Source organism: Sminthopsis crassicaudata, chromosome 1 (assembly GCF_048593235.1).
Source record: "Sminthopsis crassicaudata isolate SCR6 chromosome 1, ASM4859323v1, whole genome shotgun sequence".
NCBI lineage: Eukaryota > Metazoa > Chordata > Mammalia > Dasyuromorphia > Dasyuridae > Sminthopsis > Sminthopsis crassicaudata.
The window spans coordinates 58,373,413-58,396,454 of NC_133617.1; the positions used below are offsets into that span (position 1 = coordinate 58,373,413).

The 23,042-nt window shown below is 39.9% G+C and overlaps 1 protein-coding gene across 1 annotated transcript in view; it reads left to right on the plus strand.

Moving 5' to 3' along the window:
• Window positions 1-23,042, plus strand: part of CPAMD8 (C3 and PZP like alpha-2-macroglobulin domain containing 8) — a 157,812-nt gene that overhangs the window by 119,760 nt on the left and 15,010 nt on the right. Inside the window, exons 31-37 of the mRNA XM_074305772.1 lie at window positions 1,991-2,077; window positions 2,271-2,407; window positions 3,768-3,923; window positions 4,330-4,392; window positions 7,485-7,717; window positions 14,411-14,498; window positions 19,296-19,370. Of these exons, the coding sequence (XP_074161873.1) occupies window positions 1,991-2,077; window positions 2,271-2,407; window positions 3,768-3,923; window positions 4,330-4,392; window positions 7,485-7,717; window positions 14,411-14,498; window positions 19,296-19,370 (839 nt within the window). The remainder of the gene's footprint in view (window positions 1-1,990; window positions 2,078-2,270; window positions 2,408-3,767; window positions 3,924-4,329; window positions 4,393-7,484; window positions 7,718-14,410; window positions 14,499-19,295; window positions 19,371-23,042) is intronic.

Here is a 23,042-nt window from a genome sequence, read left to right on the forward strand (position 1 = left end):
CTTATTATATATTATTATATAAAAATTTGTATTAGTCTTATTATAAATTCTTATAGAAAAATTGAAATCAGTATTATTATATATTACTATTTTATAAAATCTATTATCAATAATATTATTATATAAAAATCTAAATCAGTCATATAGTATTATTATATAAAAAATCTACATGAGTCTCATTAATTATTCATGGAGAGCAAAAAAGGGCTTGGAATTGTCTTCATGTTCCCAGTTAGGCTTTCCAACAACTAGCTCCAGATTGGAAATAATTCATTTAAAGACAAATGACTGAGAATAAGGACTCCACAGGGACTTAGGACTCATGCCAAGTTTTCTCCTTCATGGGGAAACTTTATAGCATGGTTCTTTTGGTTCAGTCACTAGTCTTCAGGATGCCAAAGTATACCCAGTTTGTGCAAAAATACAGTTAAAAAATACATATGTATGTATATGTATATGTGTATATATGTATATACATACATATGCATCAAGCATGGCCCTCTGTGGGACGCAGCAGAGTAGACAAGGACGTGGCCTGTGCCACAATGGCAAACCATATCAATGTGACTATATAATCCACGTCTTTCTAATTCAGGACATATTGAAAGGATATAAATAAGAACAAATTTGGTTTCATGCTCGACTCTAGGATAATACTTCAGTGAGAATGCAGTATCTTTAAAACTATTCCTTTAAAATAATAAACTGTAGAAGTATAAAAGGAGAGGAGAGGATGAGATAGCTAAACAGCTGGCTAAATATGAAAGGCAGCTGGGTGGTGCAGTGGATAGAGCACTAGGCTTGGGAGGCAAGAATATTCATCTTCCCTAGTTCAATCTGGCCTCAGAAAGTTACTAGCTGTGTGCTCTGGCAGCTCATTTACCCTGTTACCTCAGTTCTTTGTCTACAGTAAACTGAGCTGAAGTAGGAAATGGCAAACCATTCCAAGAAAACCCCAATTGGGGTCACAAAGTATCAGCCATTATTGAAATTACCAAACAATTCTTAACATATATTTATATATGAAGAGGGGGGGAAGCTAGGTGGCAACAGCCCTGAAGTCGGAGGACCTGAGTTCAAATCTGGAATCCCAGTTGCCTTAGTAAAAAAAAAAAATAAAAATAAAAATAAAAAAAAATATATATATATATATATATATATATATATATATATATATATAAATATATATCTTATACAAATATAATATATACAATTATATATTATACAGTAACATAATACATAATGATATATATAACTATGTACATTATGTAAATATAATATACATATATATGTATATATATATAGCTTATATAAAGCTTAACATGGGCGCCAGCATGTTTGGGCCTCTTTATATATGTATACGTATATATGTGTATATGTGTGTGTTTTTTATATATAACATAATATATTTTTATATTTATATGAATATATAATATATTTATATTATATATATAAAGAGGCCCAAACATGCTGGTGTCCTTGTTAACCTTTGGGATACAAGTACACAACAAAGAGAAGTGCCTGGGGCAGCCAGACCCTGGCCTGCTCTGGCAATGTGGAGCAGGGGAACCTAGCTGAGCATGTGTTTAGTTGTTCTCCAATCAGAAAGTCAAGTGGACTGGAGCAGTCGGTGGAAGTTCTGTATGGTATGGTGGTTGGAGATTGACTAGATACAGCAGACTAGTGGAGTTTAGTGCTCGGTCACTTAGCCATCAGAATGTTAAATCCCCAGGGTGAGCAAATGAAATGGACAGATTATTTCACCTAGGTACTCGGGACATTTTTCTGGCAATCTGGTCTGGTTGTGCTGGTCCAGATGAGGATAAGCAGGGTAGCAAGCCAGATGGACACCTATTTGTGGAGGTCATTTTCAATTATAGTTGGACCATCAGGTACCCTGTGACATCCCTCCCAATCCCAAGATTCTAGGACTCTGGGATCCTGGCTACCTTTTATTTGCTCTTTTGACATCAGTATTATATAATTCCAGATGGATTCACACATTGGAGTTTGACGGGAACTCTTGTTACTGATGAGGACACGTTTATGGGATTTAACGATGGACTTTCTCAGTCAGGTATCGGTATTCCCAACTTCTTGTGTTTGTCTCCATAGCTGAGACAATAGTGTGCATGTTTATCCTTGTTATTGGCTCTTTATTCTAATTACCCAGAATCTCTGCTTTTGCAGGATACCATCTGCCAGGAAGCTTCTGTTTGGGATGGAATCCCCTCCTCTAATTTAATTATTAGTGACTCTCTCTCTTTCAGTTATTTCAGCAGAGGTGGAGATGACAGCCTACGCATTACTGACCTATACACTCCTGGGAGATGTGGCGTCGGCATTGCCTGTAGTCAAGTGGTTGTCACAGCAGAGGAACGCGCTTGGGGGGTTCTCGTCCACACAGGTGCGTCCGTGTTTGGAATGACAATATGGCTTGTGGTTGCACTTTCACAGGTAGGAAGCATGGAAGGAGCTCAGGAATGGGATTTAGAGGACCAGGGTGTAAATCCCTCTTGGGAGGCTCAGTGTCTTCCTCTGTGAAATGAAAGGGGTTTTAAATTACATGAACTCTTATGGAGCCTACCAAATGGGGAATGAGTGTCATCCTTATGTTACACATGGAATCAGAATCTCAGAGTAGGAAGGGACCTGAGTCTTTCTAGTCAAACCCCAGGAGCTTGCCTCCTCAGAAGATTCTGTTGTACAGTCACTTTTCAGTCATGTGTTCTACTCTCTGTGACCCCTTCTAGGGTTTTCTTGACAAAGATAACTGGAATGGTTTGCCATTTCCTTCTCCAGCTCAGTTGACATGAGGAAACTGAAGCAAACAGGGTTAAGTGACTTGCCCAGGATCGCACAGCTAGTCATTATCTGACGCTCCAAGGCCAGTACTCTGTCTGCTAGCTAGATGCTCAAATAAAGCAAGTCTAATGGTCTTTTAGTGAATTCTGGTTGCAAATTTGATCTTATATCAAGCAAAATCTGCTTGATATAAGGAACATTTTCACTTTGCTCCTTGCTCTTGGAGGTCAAGGAGAATAAATTGAATCTTTATTCTGACAGTCTATTTATCTTTGAAGACACCCTCTCTTCCAGGCTGAACAGTCTCAGCTTCTTCAGTCAGTCATCAAGTGGCATGGTTTCTAGTATGCTCACTTTCCTGGTCACCCTCTTCCAGATGGGTTCCGATCTAATCCCTGTCTGTTTTAAAATGCAGTCCTGCCATTGAGCAGAACGGTCAAGGTCTAATCTGTCCACCACAGGGAACTAGGAGTCTCTCCCCTCCCCATCCTCAGCTTCCAGTGCTCCTTCTCATGCTTGTAGCCAAGTCTTTCTTCTTTCTGTTTGGGGGCTCTGATTACTGAGCTGAGCATCTCTTAGAGCTCCCATGACTGAGAATGAGGTCAAGAGGCATGTCCAAGATGGCAGATGCAGATTGGAATCTTACTGTACCGTGCTGCCTTGGCTCTGGAAAGCTGGAAACTTATAGAACGCTGTGCCTAGAGCAGCTATATGACCCCCTTCTCTTTGAGGGACTAGCAGTAGCTGGGGAAGTTTCTGAGGGATGCAGGGAGATAACAAGTAGAAATCAGATTCCGGTACAATAAGAAATATCTAGGTATCAATTTTTCATGACACATTTCTCAAGTGTCTCCTGTTTTTATGATCTTTTTTGCCATAATTATTCATACTACCTGGAACACTTAAAAAAAGGTAATGACCTCCTTTCCTTTTACTGTGAATTCTTGATCTGTATTTCACAGGACACCTGTGTGGCTCTGCAGGCCCTGGCAGAATATGCTATCCTGTCTTATATTGGAGGAGTCAACCTTACCATCTCTTTGGCATCAACTAACTTAGACTACCAGGAGACGTTTGAACTGAACAAGTCCAACCAGAAGGTCCTGCAGACAGCGGTGGTACGTTGGTTCCGTTCACACTGCAGCCATGAGGAAGAAAATGCTGTTCTCAGCTGGTGGGTGTGAATCCCTGAAGAAGGATTGTGGGAACCGGCCCAGGTCCTAGCTCTAAGGAACGTCTCCTGTGTCAGGGGAAGGCTAAGCTTGATAATGCACAAACCCTTGTGAGCTGTTCTCTCCAAGGCCCTTCCCTAGGCGTGGACACACATGACTTATAAATTAAAGATGACATAATTACGGTTGCATCATTCATCACAGAGGGTGCTGGAGGCTTTTTGATGGGGAATATTGGCACATAGCTGGCTATGATAAAAGTACACAAGGTCAAATAGGCCCCGACTCTTTACATGGAATATGTTTTCCTGTATCTCTTAAGTGAGAGTCATGTTTCCTCTTCTTTCTACAGATACCTAGTATTCCTACAGGACTCTTTGTTAGCGCCAAGGGAGAAGGCTGTTGCCTGATGCAGGTGAGAAAAGGAAGCTGAGACCTCTTTTTCTCTGTTTTTCTCCATCTCTCTCTTCCTTTTCCTCCCTCCTTCTACTTTTCCATATCCCACTAACTAGCAGAGCTCTGAATTGCCTTTTCTTTAAGGACAAGTGAAAATTATTCCTCTAAATTCCATGGATTTTTAGGAACCCCTAGGATGATGGCAACTCTACCAATTCAAGGCCAATCAAGTTCTCCTTCCACCCAATATGCACCTGTTGACCAATACCTCTCCCCCACCAAAAATAAATTACAAAAGCATACTTTGTCCACAAGGGGGCCCCAGGCAGAATGTACATGGCTGAAAACCAATCCCTCAATACTACAAGCTAAAACAAGTGGAAGATCAATATCTTCATTCTCAGCTAGACCAGCTAGTTTCTTGTTTGCTTTAGTATTCCCCATTGGGTTGAGTCTGAGGCTTTGCATATAGTATAAAACTGAATGTTTTAGTGGACTGCAAACTCAATATACATCATCAACAGGATGACGTGGCAGCCAAAAATGCTAACGCTGTCTATTCTCTGCCATGTCAATGCTGCATCAACTGACACAAAAATTGTGTTATAAATTTTACTTTGGAATAAAAAAATTTCTGAGGTTTATAATTTAAAATAATGCCCTGTGTCCACTGACGCAGCTTGGTCCTTTGAGATATTCTTAAATACTAATCCTTTCAGAAGGCAGTAACTAGATTGAAGGCCATATTTGGTTTGCAACATGCAGCTGATATTTTTGCAAAGACATTCATTCCTGAAGAAGGCAACCAGGGCAGTGAGAGGGCTAGAAAACTTGCTCTTAAGTATTGAGTGAAGGAATTAGAAGTGTTTAATCTGGAGAAGAGAAGAAAAGATTCAATGGGGATATAATACTGATCTTGACATGAAAAAGACCTGCTGTCATGAGCTTAGATTTATTCTTTTTAGCAGCAATGGGCCAATACCTTCCAGGAACAATGGATAAATAATGGATAGAGGCAGATGTAGGTTTCATAGAAGGAAAAATATCCTAATAAAATTAGGATTATCCTCCCCCCCCAAAAAAAAAAAACTGGCTTGCCTGAGAGGAAATGAGTTCTCCTTCATTGGAGTCCTTCAAATTGAGAATGCATAGATGCATGGATGGATGGTTGCATGGATAGATGGATGGATGACCCATTTGCTGGGGGGTATTTTATATGAGATTCTTGATAAAATTGGCTCTTTCTTTTCTTTCTTTCTTTTTTTTTCTGAGGCAATTAGAGTTAAGTGGTCCAAGGTCACACAGCTAGGGAGTGTTAAGTGTCTGAAACTAGATTTGAACCCAGATCCTCCTGACTTCAGGGCTAGTGTTCTATCCACTGTGCTACATAGCTGCCCCCAAAATTGGCTCTTTCAATGCCTACATTCTATAACTACAGAAAATGTTTGTTGAATCAAAGTGGCCATGGACAAACCCCATCAGAAAGTGCCCGAGTCTCTGCTGATGAGCCCCTCAAATATTGTGTGTGTGTGTGTGTGTGTGTGTGTGTGTGTGTAGCATTTGGAGTTAAGTGACTTGCCCAGGGTCACACAGCTAATAGGTATTAAGTGTCTGAGGCTTCTGCTTCCAGTAAGACTGGAAATAGAGGCTTCTGTGAGATCAGCCAGATTAGCAATTCATTGTAGTTACCTTTAAGGGATAGCATAAATGTAGTCGGGACTAGGACATTCAATATCCTGGCCAGGGGACCTTTCAAATAATTTAAAATCCAGTTAAGGACACACACACACACACACACACACACACACACACACACACACACACACACACACACTAAAAGAACAACAGAAAGACAGAAAGAACTGTTTCACCAGAACTAGTTTGTTGAACTTCAAATTAAGAAGTCAGTGTTTTAGTTATATTTACTTGATTTGAGGGTGGGAGAGGAGAGAGAGATGTCCAGTCCTGTGATTTGAACTCAAGTCCTCCTGACTCCAGGGCCAGTGCTCTATTCACTACATCCTTTAGTTGACCCAAACCCCTCAATTCTTTCTAATTGGAGCCAGTTACCTGCACATTGGGTGAAAACAAAGCTTAATTGGCCTTGAAATGGCAAGGCTGCTGTCACATCCCCGAGAAAGATGAAGAAGCCCAAGTAATGATAGGAGTCACTGCACCTGTGGCTTCATTTTCTCATCCAGCCAAACTGGTCTTTCCATTTCAGGAAATTGCCTTGTATTCTATTCTCCTATCTCTGTTTATGCTCCTCCAATTCCAGCAATTCTAGAATTCTTTCTTCCCATCTTCTCTCAATTCTATAAATCCTGCCAAGATCAAGCCAGATCTTTTTTCATGTAATTCTCTCTAATGATAACATTAGTTATACCTTAGATTAATATAATGCTTGAAAGTTTGCAAAGCATTTTATACATAACAACTTAATACAAGTTATTATCATTAGTCAGAGATAATGTCATTAAAGAAGTTAAGCTTTGATCTTGGCCTTAAAAATGGGTAGGATTCACAGAGATTGAAAGAAAAAGAGAATAAAAAATATTCTAGGCTTGCTGGAATGGCAGAGACAGAAATGAGAGAGTACAAGAATCTTCCTGAAATGGTGTGCCCAGGTTACCAAGAGATATGTCCTATAAAAGAGTAGTAGGAGACCATGCTAAAAAAAAAATTAGGCTGGGAGCCTCTGCCTCCTTCCCCTGACATTCAATCAACTGAAGGAGCTCAGGATACTTACCTGAAGAAGACTTAGGAGAATAGGAAGTCATCAGCAAGTATTTAAAGGGCTATTTATTCTCTGAACAAGAATTTAGATTTCTTTCAAATGACTCCAGAGCAGAGAACTGGAACAAAGGAGAGAAAGTTGTTTGAAGGAGAAATTAGAGCAGTCCCAAAATAGAGCAGGCTTCATTAGTGAATCACAGGAGAATATCCAGCAGAGATTGGATAACTGCTTATCAGAGATGTGCCACAGAGAATTCATGCCTTAGACAGGAATTCTGAGATGACGTGCATCCAAGCATCACATTCAGTGCAGGCTACCCAGCTTCCATGCAGAGTTCTTGATGACTAAATGATCTATTCTCTCTGCTGGTCCAGATTGATGTAACCTATAATGTGCCTGATCCAGTTGCCAAGCCAGCTTTCCAGCTCTTTGTGAACCTCAAGGAACCCAAAACTGAGAGACACCGCTTTCAGTCTCCACTTGGATTGCTCTCTCCAGCAAAGAAACTGGAAACCCCTCAAAGAGACTTGCCCCTTGTAGATGATGATGATCCAGCATCTGATCAAGATCACCAAGAGTACAAAGTGATCCTGGAAATATGTACCAGGTAAGGAGCTGTCTAGGGCTGGAAGCAGGGGGTCATCAGAAAACCTAGAAGAAACCAGGCACTTATAGGATCAATATTACTCCAAATTAGACAGTGCTACAGAACCAGCCAAATGAGAGGAATTCTGACCTTCATGAATTTATTATCGAGCAAGACTCTTTTAACTAACAAACCAATGATGTGCTCACAGCATTCATTTTTGTGTGTTCATGCATTTCTATGGACAAATCATAGTTACCAGCACTGAGCTTGCTCACTTTTGGGAAGCTGGGCCAAAAGGAGGAAACAGACACATTGATGATTTCATGAGAAACAAGCAAAGCAAGAGTAATGAAAAATTGGATTCCAAAGGAGTCCAAGAGAAAAGCAAGAGGTGGGGAAGCACTTGAAGAAACAGATGACATGTAGGGAAGCAAAGAACAGGTAGTGTAAAAGTCACACCTCTCTCCTCCCCTCCCAGAAGTCTACATCACAGGAACTTCTATACTAATATCCCATGACACTCTAGAACCTTTACCCTGCCACACATCTTGGATAAAGCTCCTTTTTATCTGATAAATTGTTTTTTTTTAATTTTTAAAAAATTCATTTATTTTGTATTAAAGCTTTTTATTTATAAAACATATGCATAGGTTATTTTTCAACATTGACCCTTGAAAAACTTTCTGTTCCAAATTTTTCCCTCCTTTCTCCCATCCCCTCTCCTAGATGGCAGATAGTCCAATACATGTTAAATATGTTAAAATATAAGTTAAATTGGATAAAGCTTCAATCAATTATCAATTTGTTTTCATTTACTGTGTCAGGCATGCCATTTCCTAACTTTAATCTAATGTCAATGTTGGGAGGGGGAGATGAACTATGGTGAAATACTGTAGGGATAACATATTGAGATTTCAGCAGAAAATTCAAAATCTAGTAATTCTAAAGAAAGGAAGGAAGGAAGGAAGGAAGGAAGGAAGGAAGGAAGGAAGGAAGGAAGGAAGGAAGGAAGGAAGGAAGGAAGGAAGGAAGGAAGGAAGGAAGGAAGGAAGGAAGGAAGGAAGGAAGGAAGGAAGAAAGAAGCTTAAGTTAGCCCTATTTGTTCTTAATGAAATTATGCTCTTAATAATCACTATTTCCATTTCTAAGTGCTCACAAGCCATCTCTTTAATAATAGGTTTCCTAAAATGTTTCCAGAAATTGACATCAAGCCCACCATTCTATAGTTTGGAGACTTTACACTTTTCCTATTTTTGAAAATTAGGATTTTTATGAACCCCAAATCTTTTGATTCTCCTCTCCTATTTAATCTTTTGAAGTTCCCTGACAGTGGTCCAGCAATCACGTGTTAGTTGTATGGGCCTGGAGTCAAGAACTAATGGACTTCTTTTGAGTTGCATCTCTCTATTAACTGCTGATGTTCTGTCCATAAAAGAACCCTTGAACATAGAATGTTAGAGCTAAAGAAAATTAAGAGTTTTTCAGTACTACAGTTTTATTTTATAGAGAAAGAATTTGAGAGTGAGAAAAGTTAAGTAATTTGGACAAAAGTAAGGACTATAACCCAGAAATCTTGACTGCATCCAGGGTTCTTTCTGGCACATCATTAACTTGAAAGTGATTCATTTGGCAGAACAGGCTAAAAAGAGATACTAACAAACTCAATCATTTCCTCATTTATTAATCCATTCAAGAAAACTTTATTAACAGTTCTCAAGGTAGTAGCTGCGGAAGACTCTTTCCCCTCTATTTCATATGTCAAAAAGTGCCAAACTTATGCCAACTTACCTTTACTTGTTTAATATTCCCCCACTGATGTGTACTTTTAACATTTATAAGGGACAATTAGCTAGTACAGTGGATAGTGCCAATGCTAAAGTCAGGAGACCCTGACTCAATTCTAGCCTCAGACAGTCACTATGTAACTCTGGGCAAGTCATTTTACCCTACCTCAGTTTCCTCACCTATAAAATGAACTGGAAAAGGAAATGGCAAACCACTCTAGTATCTTCACCAAAGCAAAAAACAATAGAAACATAACAAAGTCATGAGGTTTTGCAGTAAACATGGACTTGGTTCATAAATTAACCTTAATTTGATTATTTTTAAAATGTTCTTTTTTGAGACCCTCTCTCCACTTTGCCCAGGCTGGAAATATAATAACCACTCATGAATCCAGCCCCACAACTGATCATCTTGGGATCTTTGAACTGCTCTATTTCCATTTTCTATTTCTAATGCCCCCTGCTCATCATATCAGTATCAGACTATGCAGAAATCTGATTGGCTTAGTCCATTGATGCTCAGAACTCGCAAGGTCAGAGAATTCATCAGCTTTGCCTTTTCCAAAGCAGGGATAGCATATATATGCTACAGAGCCTCGCTCATGTTTGAGTATTGCCTTAATATCAGTTTGGAAAATGAATGCAGGTTCTGTGGAGATGGGTTGCTTTGGCAACAAGGGTATTTTCAGTCCTAATGAGTTTTCCTACAGGCACAATTTAGTATCACCTTTCTCTAAAAGAAACATAGGATCTCTCATGTAATAATCATAATATCTACCTTGACGCCAATCCTGTGTCTTTTAGCCCTTGTAAATATTGCATGTATATTTTAAAGTTCTAGGTTGATGGAGAATCCAGAGAATAGGCTGTAAAATACAGAAACATGGAGAAGATTCTCCTGGCTTCAATTGAAGTCCTGAATAATGAAACATAACATTATTCTAATGACCATCCCCACAGGAGTTTTCTCTTAGGCTTCTGAATAAGGTCCCTGATGTGAATAAACTAATAATGTCTCACCTGTTCCTTCTCTGAAACTGAAGGGATTGTGCTATCTGGGATAGACTCAACATCTTAATTATATTTGGTCTGAGAGGTTTTAAAATTATCCTCGAGGATCTTCCCCATCACTGTAGAACTGACCTTTTCTTGGGATAAGAAATAGACCATCCAATCAGCTATCCAAAGAAGACTACTCACCTGTTTTGAGGGGGTCATGTGAGACAACATAAAGAGGACATTGGAGTTCTTAAATCTCTTGGTACCTGGCTAAGAATGAATTTATATGGGTCTTCCCTAATGATGATGCCTTGAGGTACCTTATTTGGCTGAGGATTAAATCTGATGTGTGTGTGTGTGTGTGTGTGTGTGTGTGTGTGTGTGTGTGTGAATAAACTCTATCTCTCCTTTGCTCTCCTACAGGTGTAGTTGATAAACTACATTTTTTTCTTTGCCCTTAAGCTCCCTTTAACTTGAGATTCTATGTTCAAAGATGTCTTGAGTTCTAACATTCTGTATTTTATCATCCAAGTTCCAAATTTCCAGTTCCAAAATTTTATGTCTTCCAAATTCTTCCCAGCTTTGACGTTGTCTAATCTAAGCCCCCTTCCCAGCCTTGCCATTCCATATTCTGTGTTCTGAGATCCTTTCTAGATCTAAAAGCCTTTTCAAGAGGTTAGTTAGAAACAACTACAGTTTGAAATAAAAGGGAAAGTATGCTCAATTAAAGAAAATATATGGTTTCCTTTGCCTTTCTCCCCGCCTTCTTCTCACAAGCCATCAATCTGCTTGAATTGGGCTCCGTCTCAAACCTCTGTCTACACTCTGGCAATTCCCATGGCAGAAGTTATGGAAATAACTGCGGAAAGGCATCATTGCTGCAAGGCAACCACCTGGGTTATAGGCCTTTTCAAGCAAGGCAGCAATGCCCCAGAGACCTCAGCTTCAGTATTGAGAGAGTCATGCAAAAAAAAAAAAAAAAAAAGCTACCCCCAGCCCAGCTCTCTGGGACTTTTCAAAAGTACTTGGTGAATTTTGTTAATCTGAATCACTCCTCTAGCTACAATGGCTTTGGAATACAAGCTATGCTATTCCAATGACTGACTCATTGAACTTTTTATTCCTTTGAAAAATGAAGGAATCGCTTCTCCTTCCTGCAGTGATACCATGATCATGTGGATAGACATAGAGCCATTACTTACAGACTGAAAGGTGCCAGTGGGCAGAGCCATTCTCAAGGGCTGGTCACTTCAAGAGCTCCTAAAGAAAACATGCTCCAGTTCCTGCCAATTGCCAGAAGGAAGAACTGAGCATGAGTTAATGACAGGAATGACGTTTTCCAGACCTCATGAATTCTATTCTGAAACTGCTTATTCTTTCCATTTCTCCCTTGTGTACCTAATTACCTCACACCTTCATTTATAGGCAACAAGAGGAAAGAGCTTGTCAGCACTTTAAAGATTCAGCATCATCATAGAATCAATGTTACAGCTAGAACAAGCCTTAGGAAAGATCAGCAGTGTTCTAAGGGACCCAAAAATATAGAACGTAAAATCTCAAAATTGGAAGGACTTCTACAGAAAGCAATGTCAAGGCCAGAAAGGAACTTAGAACTTAGAATGCTTAAATTGTGAGGACCCTTAGGATAAAGTGCCCAGAGTATCAGAACTGAGAGAGACCTTAGAACTAGTCCCTACCAGAATAGATTCAGCTAAAGCTCTGACACATATAGAGTTTCATGCATTCTATCATCTGCATTATTATTCTGGCATTTGGTGTGGTAGCTATTCCTACTGGCCTGGTGAGAACAGAGACTATTTTGGTCTTTGTAACTCCAGTGTCCCACACTGTGCCTAGCCCATAGGAACTATGAGTATTGTTGGATTAAATATACTTCGATCCCTTCATTCTTCAAATTGAGAAACTGAGGCCCAAGGAAGAGAGCTAGTGTTTCCAAGATCCCACAGCTTTGCCAGTAGAAGATTTGGGACTTGCATTTAGTTCTCTTATATCTTAATTCAGAGTTTTTGCCACACACCATGCTAAAAGCAAGCTAAACCCAAAATAATCTCTTATGAGATAATCTCTTTTCCTCATTTCTCATGACATTCTTATGGAGAAAATAGAGATTTGTGGGCTAGGCAATAGTACAATGATATGGATTTGGAATCAGTTGAATTGCTTATCTTTAAAAGAGTCATTAATAGTTTGATACCAACTTTGCTGGGAAGTCTTCAGTGGACGATTTCAGGGATCTATACTTATCCTGTTCTGTTTAACCTTTTTAACAATAACTTGCATAATGACATAATAGATATGCTTACCAAAATAGCAAATAACACCAGGCTGGAAGGGATAGCTATCTCACCAAATGCCAAAATCACAATGCAGTTGACAGAATGCATAAAGATCTTACAATCAGTAACATTGAGCTGAATCTATAAGATAAAATTTAAGTTAGATAAATATAAAATATTATACTTAGACTGAAAAAACCTGACTTCACAAGCAGGCATCAGTTTCATAGTTAAAGCAAGTTGTTTGCATGAAAAAGATCTGGAGATTATAGTGGATTGCAAGTTCAATGTGTCAGTAATGTAATAAAACAGCTAGAAAAATGAATCTGATCTTGGATTACATTGAGAGAGTTAGGCCTTTGAGAAATAAGGAAGTGGTGATGGTGCTTCTACACTCCTCTATTGTCAGACCTCTGGTGGAACACTGTTCAGGTTGGGGTGTCTCTATTTAGAAATAATATTGATAAGCTGGAGAATGTCTAGAGGGGGATCACCAGGATAGGGAAAGGTCTTAGGTCTATATATGAAAATTAATTGAAGAGACCAGGTTTAGCTCAGAAAAGAGAATATGGGAGGGGGATTAAGGAAGTTCACATGGAAGACAGATCGAACTTATTCTTCTTGATCTCCAAAGGGGAGGAACAGGAGTAAAAGAAGCTGAAAAGTAGCAGAATTAGGTTTCATGCCAGGAGTAACTTCCTGACAATCAGAACTGTCCAAAAGTGAAAAAGAATTGCCTGAGAAGGTAGATCAAATGAAATATTTATTATTAAAATATATTTAGCCTAGTACCTGCTTCATAGTAGCCAATATATAAATACTTATTCCCACCCCTTCCTTCCCTCAGTATTTAGGCATCATTGGAGATCTTCAGGCAGAAGCCAGGTGACCCTTATTGGGTGTATTGTATTTTAGATGGCTGCTGGGGTAACTTCCAACTCTAAAAACTGAGATTCTGTGATTTCCAAATCCTAATCCCTCCCTTTTATATCTCTCTTCAGATATTCCCTAGTAATTCCCTCATAGAGAGTTTTCCTTTTTTGTCTATTCCCTACCTGATTTGGATTTCAGTTCAGGAACTTGAAGAACTGGAAATGAAAACTTGCAGCACATCTTAACCTCCGGAGCTGTTAGCCTATCTTTGGGTCACTGTGTCTGAGTCATGGCCCAATTTTCCATAGTCTTGAGAATCTGAATGGCTTTGCTTTTTTTTGTTGTTTGTTTGTTTGTTTGTTTTTGTTTGTTTTTTCTTTAAAGTTTTATTGCAGTCTTGAGTTTTTTAAAACATTTTTGTTGTTCAATCAGCCTAATTTTTTGGGAACCAATGGAACTTACTGTCCATGGGGTTTTCTTGATAGAGATCCTAGAGTAGTTTGCCATTTCCTTCTCCAGTGGATCAAGGTGGTAAAATGACTTGCCCAAAGTCATACGTACTAAATATCTTTCTGCCTCCAGGTTCGATGTTCTATCCACCAAGAAATCTAGCCACCTCTTCCTTTCTCCCCCAACTATGAAAAAAACTATTTTGGTGTTATCTGTCCAGCCTTTGATGCAAAGAATAAGAGACAGCATATGCCCAATCACCATGAAGACATTTGATTCTAAATACATTCTTCTTTTTTTTTGGAAAGGTGGCTTCATTCTGGATCCTCAAACATGGCTGTTCTGGAGGTCCCTCTCTTCTCAGGTTTTCGAGCTGACCTTGAAAGCTTGGAGCAGGTAAGATGTTGAGCTGATGCTGCTAAAACACTTCCTGGGGCCCTCTGGGAGAGTGCACAAAGGTCAAGGTCCATGGCAAGGTTCCATGACATTGGCAATTAGGAATTTAAAACAAAACAAAACAAAAAACCTCAGTTGCTAAGAGCTATTTATTTTCAAGTGGATTGACAGATATTTTAAATCCAATTAGCACATTTCTATCACAGAGCCCAGGCTGGGTTCATTACTGTGCATGGATTACAGTAATTATATGATCTACATTTGGAAACACTAAAGAGCCAGCGTGCTCTCACAGGAGCTGTTTCTGGCTTCTTAGGGGTCTGTACCATCTCCAACATCTGGAATGCATTTGAATGGAGGCTCTGTGTCTTGGAATTTTTGCCACCCCCTCCCTTTTTTTTTTTTTTCTTTCTGGGTAAATATCCCAGTCACTGCCCTGGCAAATAGACATCCAGCAGAGTAACCCTGAGAAATCCCCAAGGCCTCTATTCTGGATTCCCCAAAGTTCTGCTTGCAGTGACCTTCTCCTCTAGATGAAAGATAGATACTGGGACTTCAGTGACCAAGTGTTTACTGAACACTTATTCTGTACATGATGCTGGGCAGGGCATATGGATGAAAAGGAAGAAGGAAACAGGCACCATTAAGTGCCTACTCTGTGCACTATGCAAAGAAACTTATAAATATTCTCATTTCATCGTCACAACAATCCTGGTAGATAGGCACTGTTATTATCCCCATTTTATAATTGAGGAAACTGAGGTAGACAGAGGTGGACTTTGCACAGCTAATGAGTATCTGAGGTTGAATTTGAATTTGATTCTTCCTGACTCCAGGCCAAGGACCTGAAGTACCTACCTGTCTCAAAAGCATCCTAAAGGGATATTTTTTTTTAGAAATGCAATTTCCCCAATGTGTAGGGGGAATACAAAATAAGCAAAAAGATTAAAATCACAAGTACCAGATGAGGAGAATAGATAAGTCTCTGAGGAGATGTGACTGAGGTGAGACTCTTATGAATTTCTGGTCAAAGCACAACTGTAAAAACTGTTGTCCTGTGTTCTTCTTTCACCATCATTAATGAGCAAGCATGAGTTTTACCTTTTCCAGGAACCAGGCGGGATTAGGTCACTTTCCTTGTGGTTCAGGGACCCCACAAGGAGAGGCCATTCCTCAGCACACACACCTTATTCTCTGAGCTTCCGAGGATGTCTCCAATTCAGATATAGAGTGAGAAGGCAAGGCAGGAGAGATCATTTCAAAGGGGGAAATGGAGTGTGTGAAGGCAGGAAGAAACGTTAATGGGTTGTTCAAAGTATATAGTAAGTTGACTATTACACTGGCTATGAAACGGAGGATTTCTGGAGGAGAGGATCAGCAAGGTAGACTGGATAGATAGGGTTTGAGTGCCACGCTATGATTTGGATTTGAGCCTGTAGGCAGTGGGTACAAATGAATAAATGAATGAAGCTCATGTCAACCCCTAAACTAAGTCAGGAGAGCAAAGGACATGCTGTGTGTGGTCTGAGGAGCTGACAAGGTCTGAGCTTGGAGACAGCTTACTCAAGAAAGTGGTTTCTGAGCTGGGCTTTAAAGGATGATGGGAGAACTAAACAGCAAGAAGGCTATAATGGGCATAGGAGCCAATATGAGCAAAGGAGCAGAGATGCCAATTACAAAGGTCCAGCTTCCCAATCTTGGAGCTTCTGCCAAAGACCTCAGGGCTAGAGAGATCAATCTCCTATTCCAAGGCAGCCCATCCCATTGCTGCTCAGTGTTCATCGTGAAACGGCCTTTTTTTCTGTTAGGCTAAAATTTGCCACCAAGTGATTTGTCCCCATCACTCCTAGTGCCAACCTTTAGAGCTAGTACATGTCTCATTTTCCATATAACACACCTTCAAATACTTGAAGAGAGCTGACATTTTTCTACCCAAAGTTTTTCTTCTCAAAGACCTCTTCTCCTGATGTGATTTTCAGGCTTCTCAGCAAAATGGTCACTATCCTCTGGAGATGATGTATCTTCTGCCATTTAAGAAGCAGAGCTCCCAAGGGTAGCATAGGTTATAGATATTCCACCCTCCAGGTATTCCCAAGAGTGGAACTTCTTTTTATCAAAGGGGATGGATTTTGCTACTCAAAGTCTAAAATCAATAAGAGTTCTTCCTGTGGGATGAATCCCACACCCTCTGATGGGCCTGCAGCTCCCTCCAGGCCCCCTAGCAAAGGGCCCCTTCTCTGGAACTCCCTCTGCTTTCAGCCTGGGTTATTGTTAGGTTTGGCCATTGGCCATTGTCCTTCCTTTTGTGCCAAGGTCTTCCATTAGTGCCACATATTGGTTTACTTATTCTCTGCTTCTACTTCTCCCTCTTTTTCTTTCTTCTCTCTTCTTTCACTTCCTCTCTTCTTCCTCTCCCTTTCCCCATCCCTCTCTTTTGCTATTCCCTCCCTCTCTTCCTTGCTCCTTGACCCTCTTCTTTCTCTCTTCCTACTTTTCCTCCCCCTCTTTTCTTCCTCTCTTCCACCTTTTTTCACTGTCTTTGTCTCTTCCTTTTTCTTTTTCTTCGTCTCTTTCACTGTCTCTGCATCTGCTGTGTCTCCGTCATCTGGTAAAATTATTTGTAGGCAGGGGACTTTTCCACCATCTGGAGAGCTTTAGTGTTTTCATGATGAGTTTGCTGCCCTCTGATTCTCCGCAAATCCTCTCGACACAACCAGGTACTGACAGCACTGAGTGTTCCCAAGAAAGTGTGGCTTGAGTTGGCCAAAGTCCTTTCCAGAGGTTTCAGGCCTCCAGCTCATCAGAGAAGGATGTGTGTGCTGAGAAACAGTCTCCCCCTACGGGGTCCCCCAATCACAAAGACAGTTAACCCCCATCCCGCCTGGTTCCCAGGGGAGTTAAAACTCCTGCTTGCTCATTAATGATGGTGAAAGAAGGACATGTGGCAGCAGTTTTTATAGCTGTGCCTCAACCAGAAATTCATAAGATCACGTGGGAAAGGCGGACTTGGCTGCCTCACGGCCACATTCATTCTGTGCCATGGAAGTACCTGGTTCCCTGTAGATTCCGTGTGGGTCTGGTTTGCTGCCCTGACATTTATAAGGAAATGGCTCCATTCCTCGGAGTTACAGGGACTGTCTGAGACTCCTCCCTCCTCTATGGGCACCCTGGGTCAGTTAGGGACGGGATGTTTGCTGGCATTAGACAAAGGAGGCTGTGGTCACCTTGTTGGAAACAGTAATGAATAGTTGTAGGTCACTTCTGTGAATGCTTTGTGGAGGACATAGGAGCCCACACCCTGAAGGGGGAGTTTCTATTTTGGGAAACTTTCTGAATGGCCCTTCTTATTTGGGTCAGGACTAAAGTACACTTTCTTCCCACTTCTTTCCAAAATCCTTTCCATCCTCACTGCCGCCCAGTTCCTCCGTAAGGCCTAACCTGACCTAAATATTCTAGTGCATGGGTCTTATCTTCCTGAGACTTCCAGCAATCTACATCTATCAGAATACTGGGAGAATAGATTACTTTCATGTATCCACAGCAGGATTTAGGAATGCTGATATCTCTCAGCCTACTGAAATCAGGAACCATGACCCAATATCCTCCTTGGAGCCTTTCTTGATGCTTCCAATTAATAACACCCTTGTCTTTAGGCTTCACAAAGCACTTTGCTTTAGAGCTCTCCAATGTCCCCATGATGATATTGTGTACTATAGTTATCTGGCTTTGTGTCTTATCCCCTTATTGGGCTAGAAGTTTTAGGAGGACAGGGGCTCTCTTATCAAATCCAGCTTCTGATGTTAATGACTCACATGACCTTATACTACATTGAAACCTGCCTCAGTTCCCTCACCTGTAGAATGAGGAAGTTGGAACTAGATGGTCCCTTCCAACGCTTGAGCCATACTTCTGGTCTCTGGTGTGTTTTATTTGGTTATAGAAAGACTTCATATGGAAAGAGCATCACTGTGGTGATAACAATGTGTATTTCTATAAAAAATGAGGGAGTGCTTACAGGGGAGAAATTTGTAAAGAGTGGTCCATACAGTTCACCTGATTTGTTCTAGACTTTCTTCACCTGAGTTTCCCTGTAGTTTGTGGAGGGCGTATGTGGTTCCCCTGAGATTTGTCCCTCCCCACAGCCATGTACCAAACTAGGGAAGCAAGTGAGCAGAAAGCTATGAAGACAAACTCAGAACCCTAACAATGACCTGATGAGGCTTGGACTGGTACCTATTGTTGCCAATCAATGAGAGCTTGAGTGATATGTGTTTAAAACATGATCCTTAAAAAAAAAAAAAAAAAGAAATCTAGCCCACAAACCCAAGATATCTTGCAGAGTTTCAGCAAACAAAATTTATATTCTGTGTGGAATACAGGGATGCTAAGTCTCCAAGTATTTGAAGGGTTTCATGGGAAAGAATGGTTAGACTGCTCAATCCTGCACACCTGATAAGAATAACATAAGCAAGTCTATATTGAATAGAAGGAGAAACTTCTAACAATCAAAATCATCCAAAAGTGTTTCTGATCACAGTTGAAGGAGCCGCTGCCGGGGTCCCTTATAGGTCTGGTCAGCCATACTCAGTAGCTCCTGGGGGCCCCATCCATCCAGAGGGTTTGTGATTCCAGGAGTTTGTGAATGAATCCCACACATGGGGATCAAATTACATTTGTGGTTCAGGAACATTCTTCCCCAGCTGCACTCCTTCCCTCTCAGCATCCTTATCCCACCACTCACTCCCAGAAGAGTGTTGGAAGAATGCAAATGAGCCTTAACATTTTGTGTTTTTTCAGTTACTGATGAACAAGCAGATTGGACTCAAAAGATATGAAGTTGAAGGAAGGAAAGTCCTTTTCTATTTTGATGAGGTAATCAATCACAATTCCTTGGCCTATTTCCACACAGAGTGCCTCTTTCCCTTTGCCCACAACAGCCCCGTGACATAGGGAAGTACAAGTAAGTGATGAAACCGAGGTTCCATGATATATGTGGGGAAGGGCTTTTGTTTTTCTTGCCTTCTCATTGGGAGTTGGGGTGAGGAAAGAGTAGGGAGGGAATTAGGAACTGAAAATAAAATTGAATTTAAAGAAATTTAAGAAATGAGGCTCCATCTACATTATTAAATGACCGTCAAAACTCTGTGTAAGAAAACAAGTTTACTGGCTCCAATTTCAATTTTCTTTCCACTAATCCTGGCTTTGAGTCCAGGCTTGGCAGTTGAAAACCCATGAATGTGGGTGAGTCATTTAACATCAGGACCTCAGTTTTCTTATCTGTGAAAAGGATATAATAATGCAGGCACTACCTGCCTCACAGGAAATGTTGTGAGGAAAGTGCTGTAAAAATGTGAATTATTATTATCCCTAGTTTCTAAAGTGGTTTTATGAAGTAGAAATATGAAATAGAATTGGGAGGACATAATGATTCATGACAACATGAAACAGTCATGACATAGGTATTTACAAAAATTGCCATTTGTTACATGAAATAGCAAGCAGGCTTAACCAAATATGATTAGGCAAAGCAGAATCATAATTATTGGTCAACTTGCTTCTGAGTTCAGGAAACTTTAAAGTCTCAAGGGAGAGCAGGAACAGGGGTAGGTCTAGGGAGCAATGGGAGGAATGTGGGAAAAGTTGGGGAAAGGCCAGGGAGGGATAAAGGAAGAGCCAGGTGTGACTGAGTCATCTAAAATTATTCTAATCAAGGCAGTCTTAGAGGCTGGACAGGATGGCTGGATTGGACATTTGCCCTCTGTTATGGAAGAAGACCATGATATCAGGGAGATGATATACTATGACATGCAAGTGAATTGGTTTAAGTGAAGGAGGGCTGGGCAAGGTCACCTGCCTCATTTTCCCCTCCAGAGCCATCTGATTCCAGTGACCAGATACAGACCAGGATGAGTGGAGATGGCCTAGATGCAATAGGAGACTTTGGCTTTTTTTAAGCTGAGGTCTTTAATAGGTCTCAGTTCAGTCTGGGAAAACTGACCTCTATCATTTCCTCTCAAGGGAAACAGAATGGGCTGGTCTGGAGTTCACATCATGACTGCCTTAACTATGCTAATAAGACAGTCTAGGAAAGCTGACCTTTTTTGTGTGCAATTATGATTGATAACAGGAACGGGATGAGGTTGTTTGAACATTTCCTGACTAGAGGACAGAATAAGCTGCTTTAGAGTTCACAAGGTTTTGGCTCTCCTAAATGAGGACATTGAAATTCTATAGTAGTAATAATAGTCATAATAATTAACATTTATATGATATTTACTATATGCCAGGCACTGTACTAGCACTTTACAAATAATATTTCATTTGATCCCCACAATCAGTCAGAAGTATTATTATTATCCCTATTTTACAGATGACATACAGAAATAAAATGACTTGTCCAGGTTTACACAGCTGGTGAGTGCCTTGAGACTGGATTTGAAATCAGGTCTTCCTGATTCTATGCCAGTGCTCTGTTTGTTATGTCATCAAGTTTTTTTCCCATCTGTTAAATGGGGATAGATAATAAAAACCTATCTATTCTATCAGTATCACAAAGATATTGTGATATACCAGAAGCAATTTGGCACAGGAAAATCAAAGTATTGTTTGCGTTCAGTTCAGAGAATCTATCATTTATTATATTCCTGTTCTTGTGCCGGTTCTTGATCTCAGTGCCAGTATTAACAAAGTTAAAAATGACACATTCTGCTCCCAGGGACTTTACATTATAAAGTATGCTACCCAACACAACACTTTCACCGATAGTTAAATACTGGGGAAAAAAGAGATCACTAGCAAATGGGGGAATCAAAGATTAGATTGTAATAAAGTAATAGCAATGTTTGTTTCACATTTATGTAACATTTTACAGTTAAAACTCACTTTATATACTATGTCTCATTGGGTCCCTCCAAAACCTTATGAGATAAGGAGCAGAGAATTATATCCATGTTTCACAAATCCAATGAAGCAAGTTCATTCCTAGGGCTTTCAAGGAGAAAAGAGACAACAATTTTTTTTAAAGGAAAAGATCTGTAATTATTGTAACAAACTTTTCACCATAAGAATAGTAGAACCACCATTCTGGGACCCTAACATCCCAATATTGGGTGTATTTATAGGGATATATATATATATATATATATATACATAGTGTATTTATAATGGTACTAAAGTGAACAAGGACAGGAAAAGCAGCTAAATTGCACAAAATGTAGATAGGAAAAGATGCAATTATGAGAATCCTAGAGGATTGATGTGCTTCCAAGAAGTAAATATCATAGGCTTGGGAAAAAAATCTTGGGCCTTATTAATATCCAGAAAAGCAGAACATCAACAACTACTTACCTATGTTACTAGCATCATCTATATAAATAGGTATGTTCTCAAGAGACCCAAATTGATGGTGTCCTCACTTAAAGTACTAGTATGGAACAAGCAAGCAAAACTCAACAGTGAATTACATCTTTATCATTTTCCATTTGCTTTAAAAGTGTAGAAAATACAAAATCTCATTATACTTATCATTTCATTAAGCATTTCATCTGGTAAAGCAAAGTGAGATCTTAAAAAGGCTCCTTTCTGACAGTGTCACCCACCCAGAAAAATTGTCCAGTTCTCCTTAAAACATTTGGCAACAAAAATTACTGTTAAATACTCTTCAGGCAGGCAGCTAGGTGATTCGGTAGATGGAACACTGGATCTGTAATCAGTAGGACTTAAGTTCAAATCCAATCTCAGACACCAATCTCTAGCTTGGCAAGTCATTTACTTCTGTTTGCCTTAATCCACTGGAGAATGAAATGGCGAACCTCTCTACTGCCTAACCAAAAAAAAACCCCATAGACAGTGTGGTCCGTAGGTCAAAAAGAGTCAGATGCAACCGAACAACTACAACAAAGTGCACTCTGATGATAAACATCAAGAAAAACATATCGGGGCAGCTAGGTGGCGCAGTGGATAAAGCACCAGCCTTGAATTCAGGAGGACTTGAGTTCAAATCTGTTCTCAGACACTAAACACTTCCTAGCTGTGTGACCCTAGGCAAGTCACTTAACCCCAGCCTCAAAAAAAAAAAAAAAAAAAAAAAAAAAAAAAAAAAAAAAAAAAAACATATAACATATAAGGGAAATGTATGCTTACCAATAATTTGCCATTGTTATGGAGCAGATTCAGTGCAAACTTAAAAATTGAATTGGATTTTCCTGTGAATGGTGAGGTCCTCCGGCTGTTCCTTATAGATGACATTGTGTTAGGTGATATCAAGTCTTGGAACACTTTCAGGAGCAAAGACTCCTGAAAAATATTTGTAACCAGAGGAGTTTGGATTGACTATCTGTACAAGAAAAAACAAGTGGATGAAAAATTTATATTATACAGATTATATGTGTATGAAAATTCCAGAGCTTGTCCATCAGGTTGTATATCTAAGATAGACAGTACAGATAGATAATGAGTTCAATCTGGACAAAAAGTTGGACAGAAAGAGGAGAGCAGAATGGATTTTCTCCAGGATTCCTTTAAAGACCCCAATCTTCTCATAGA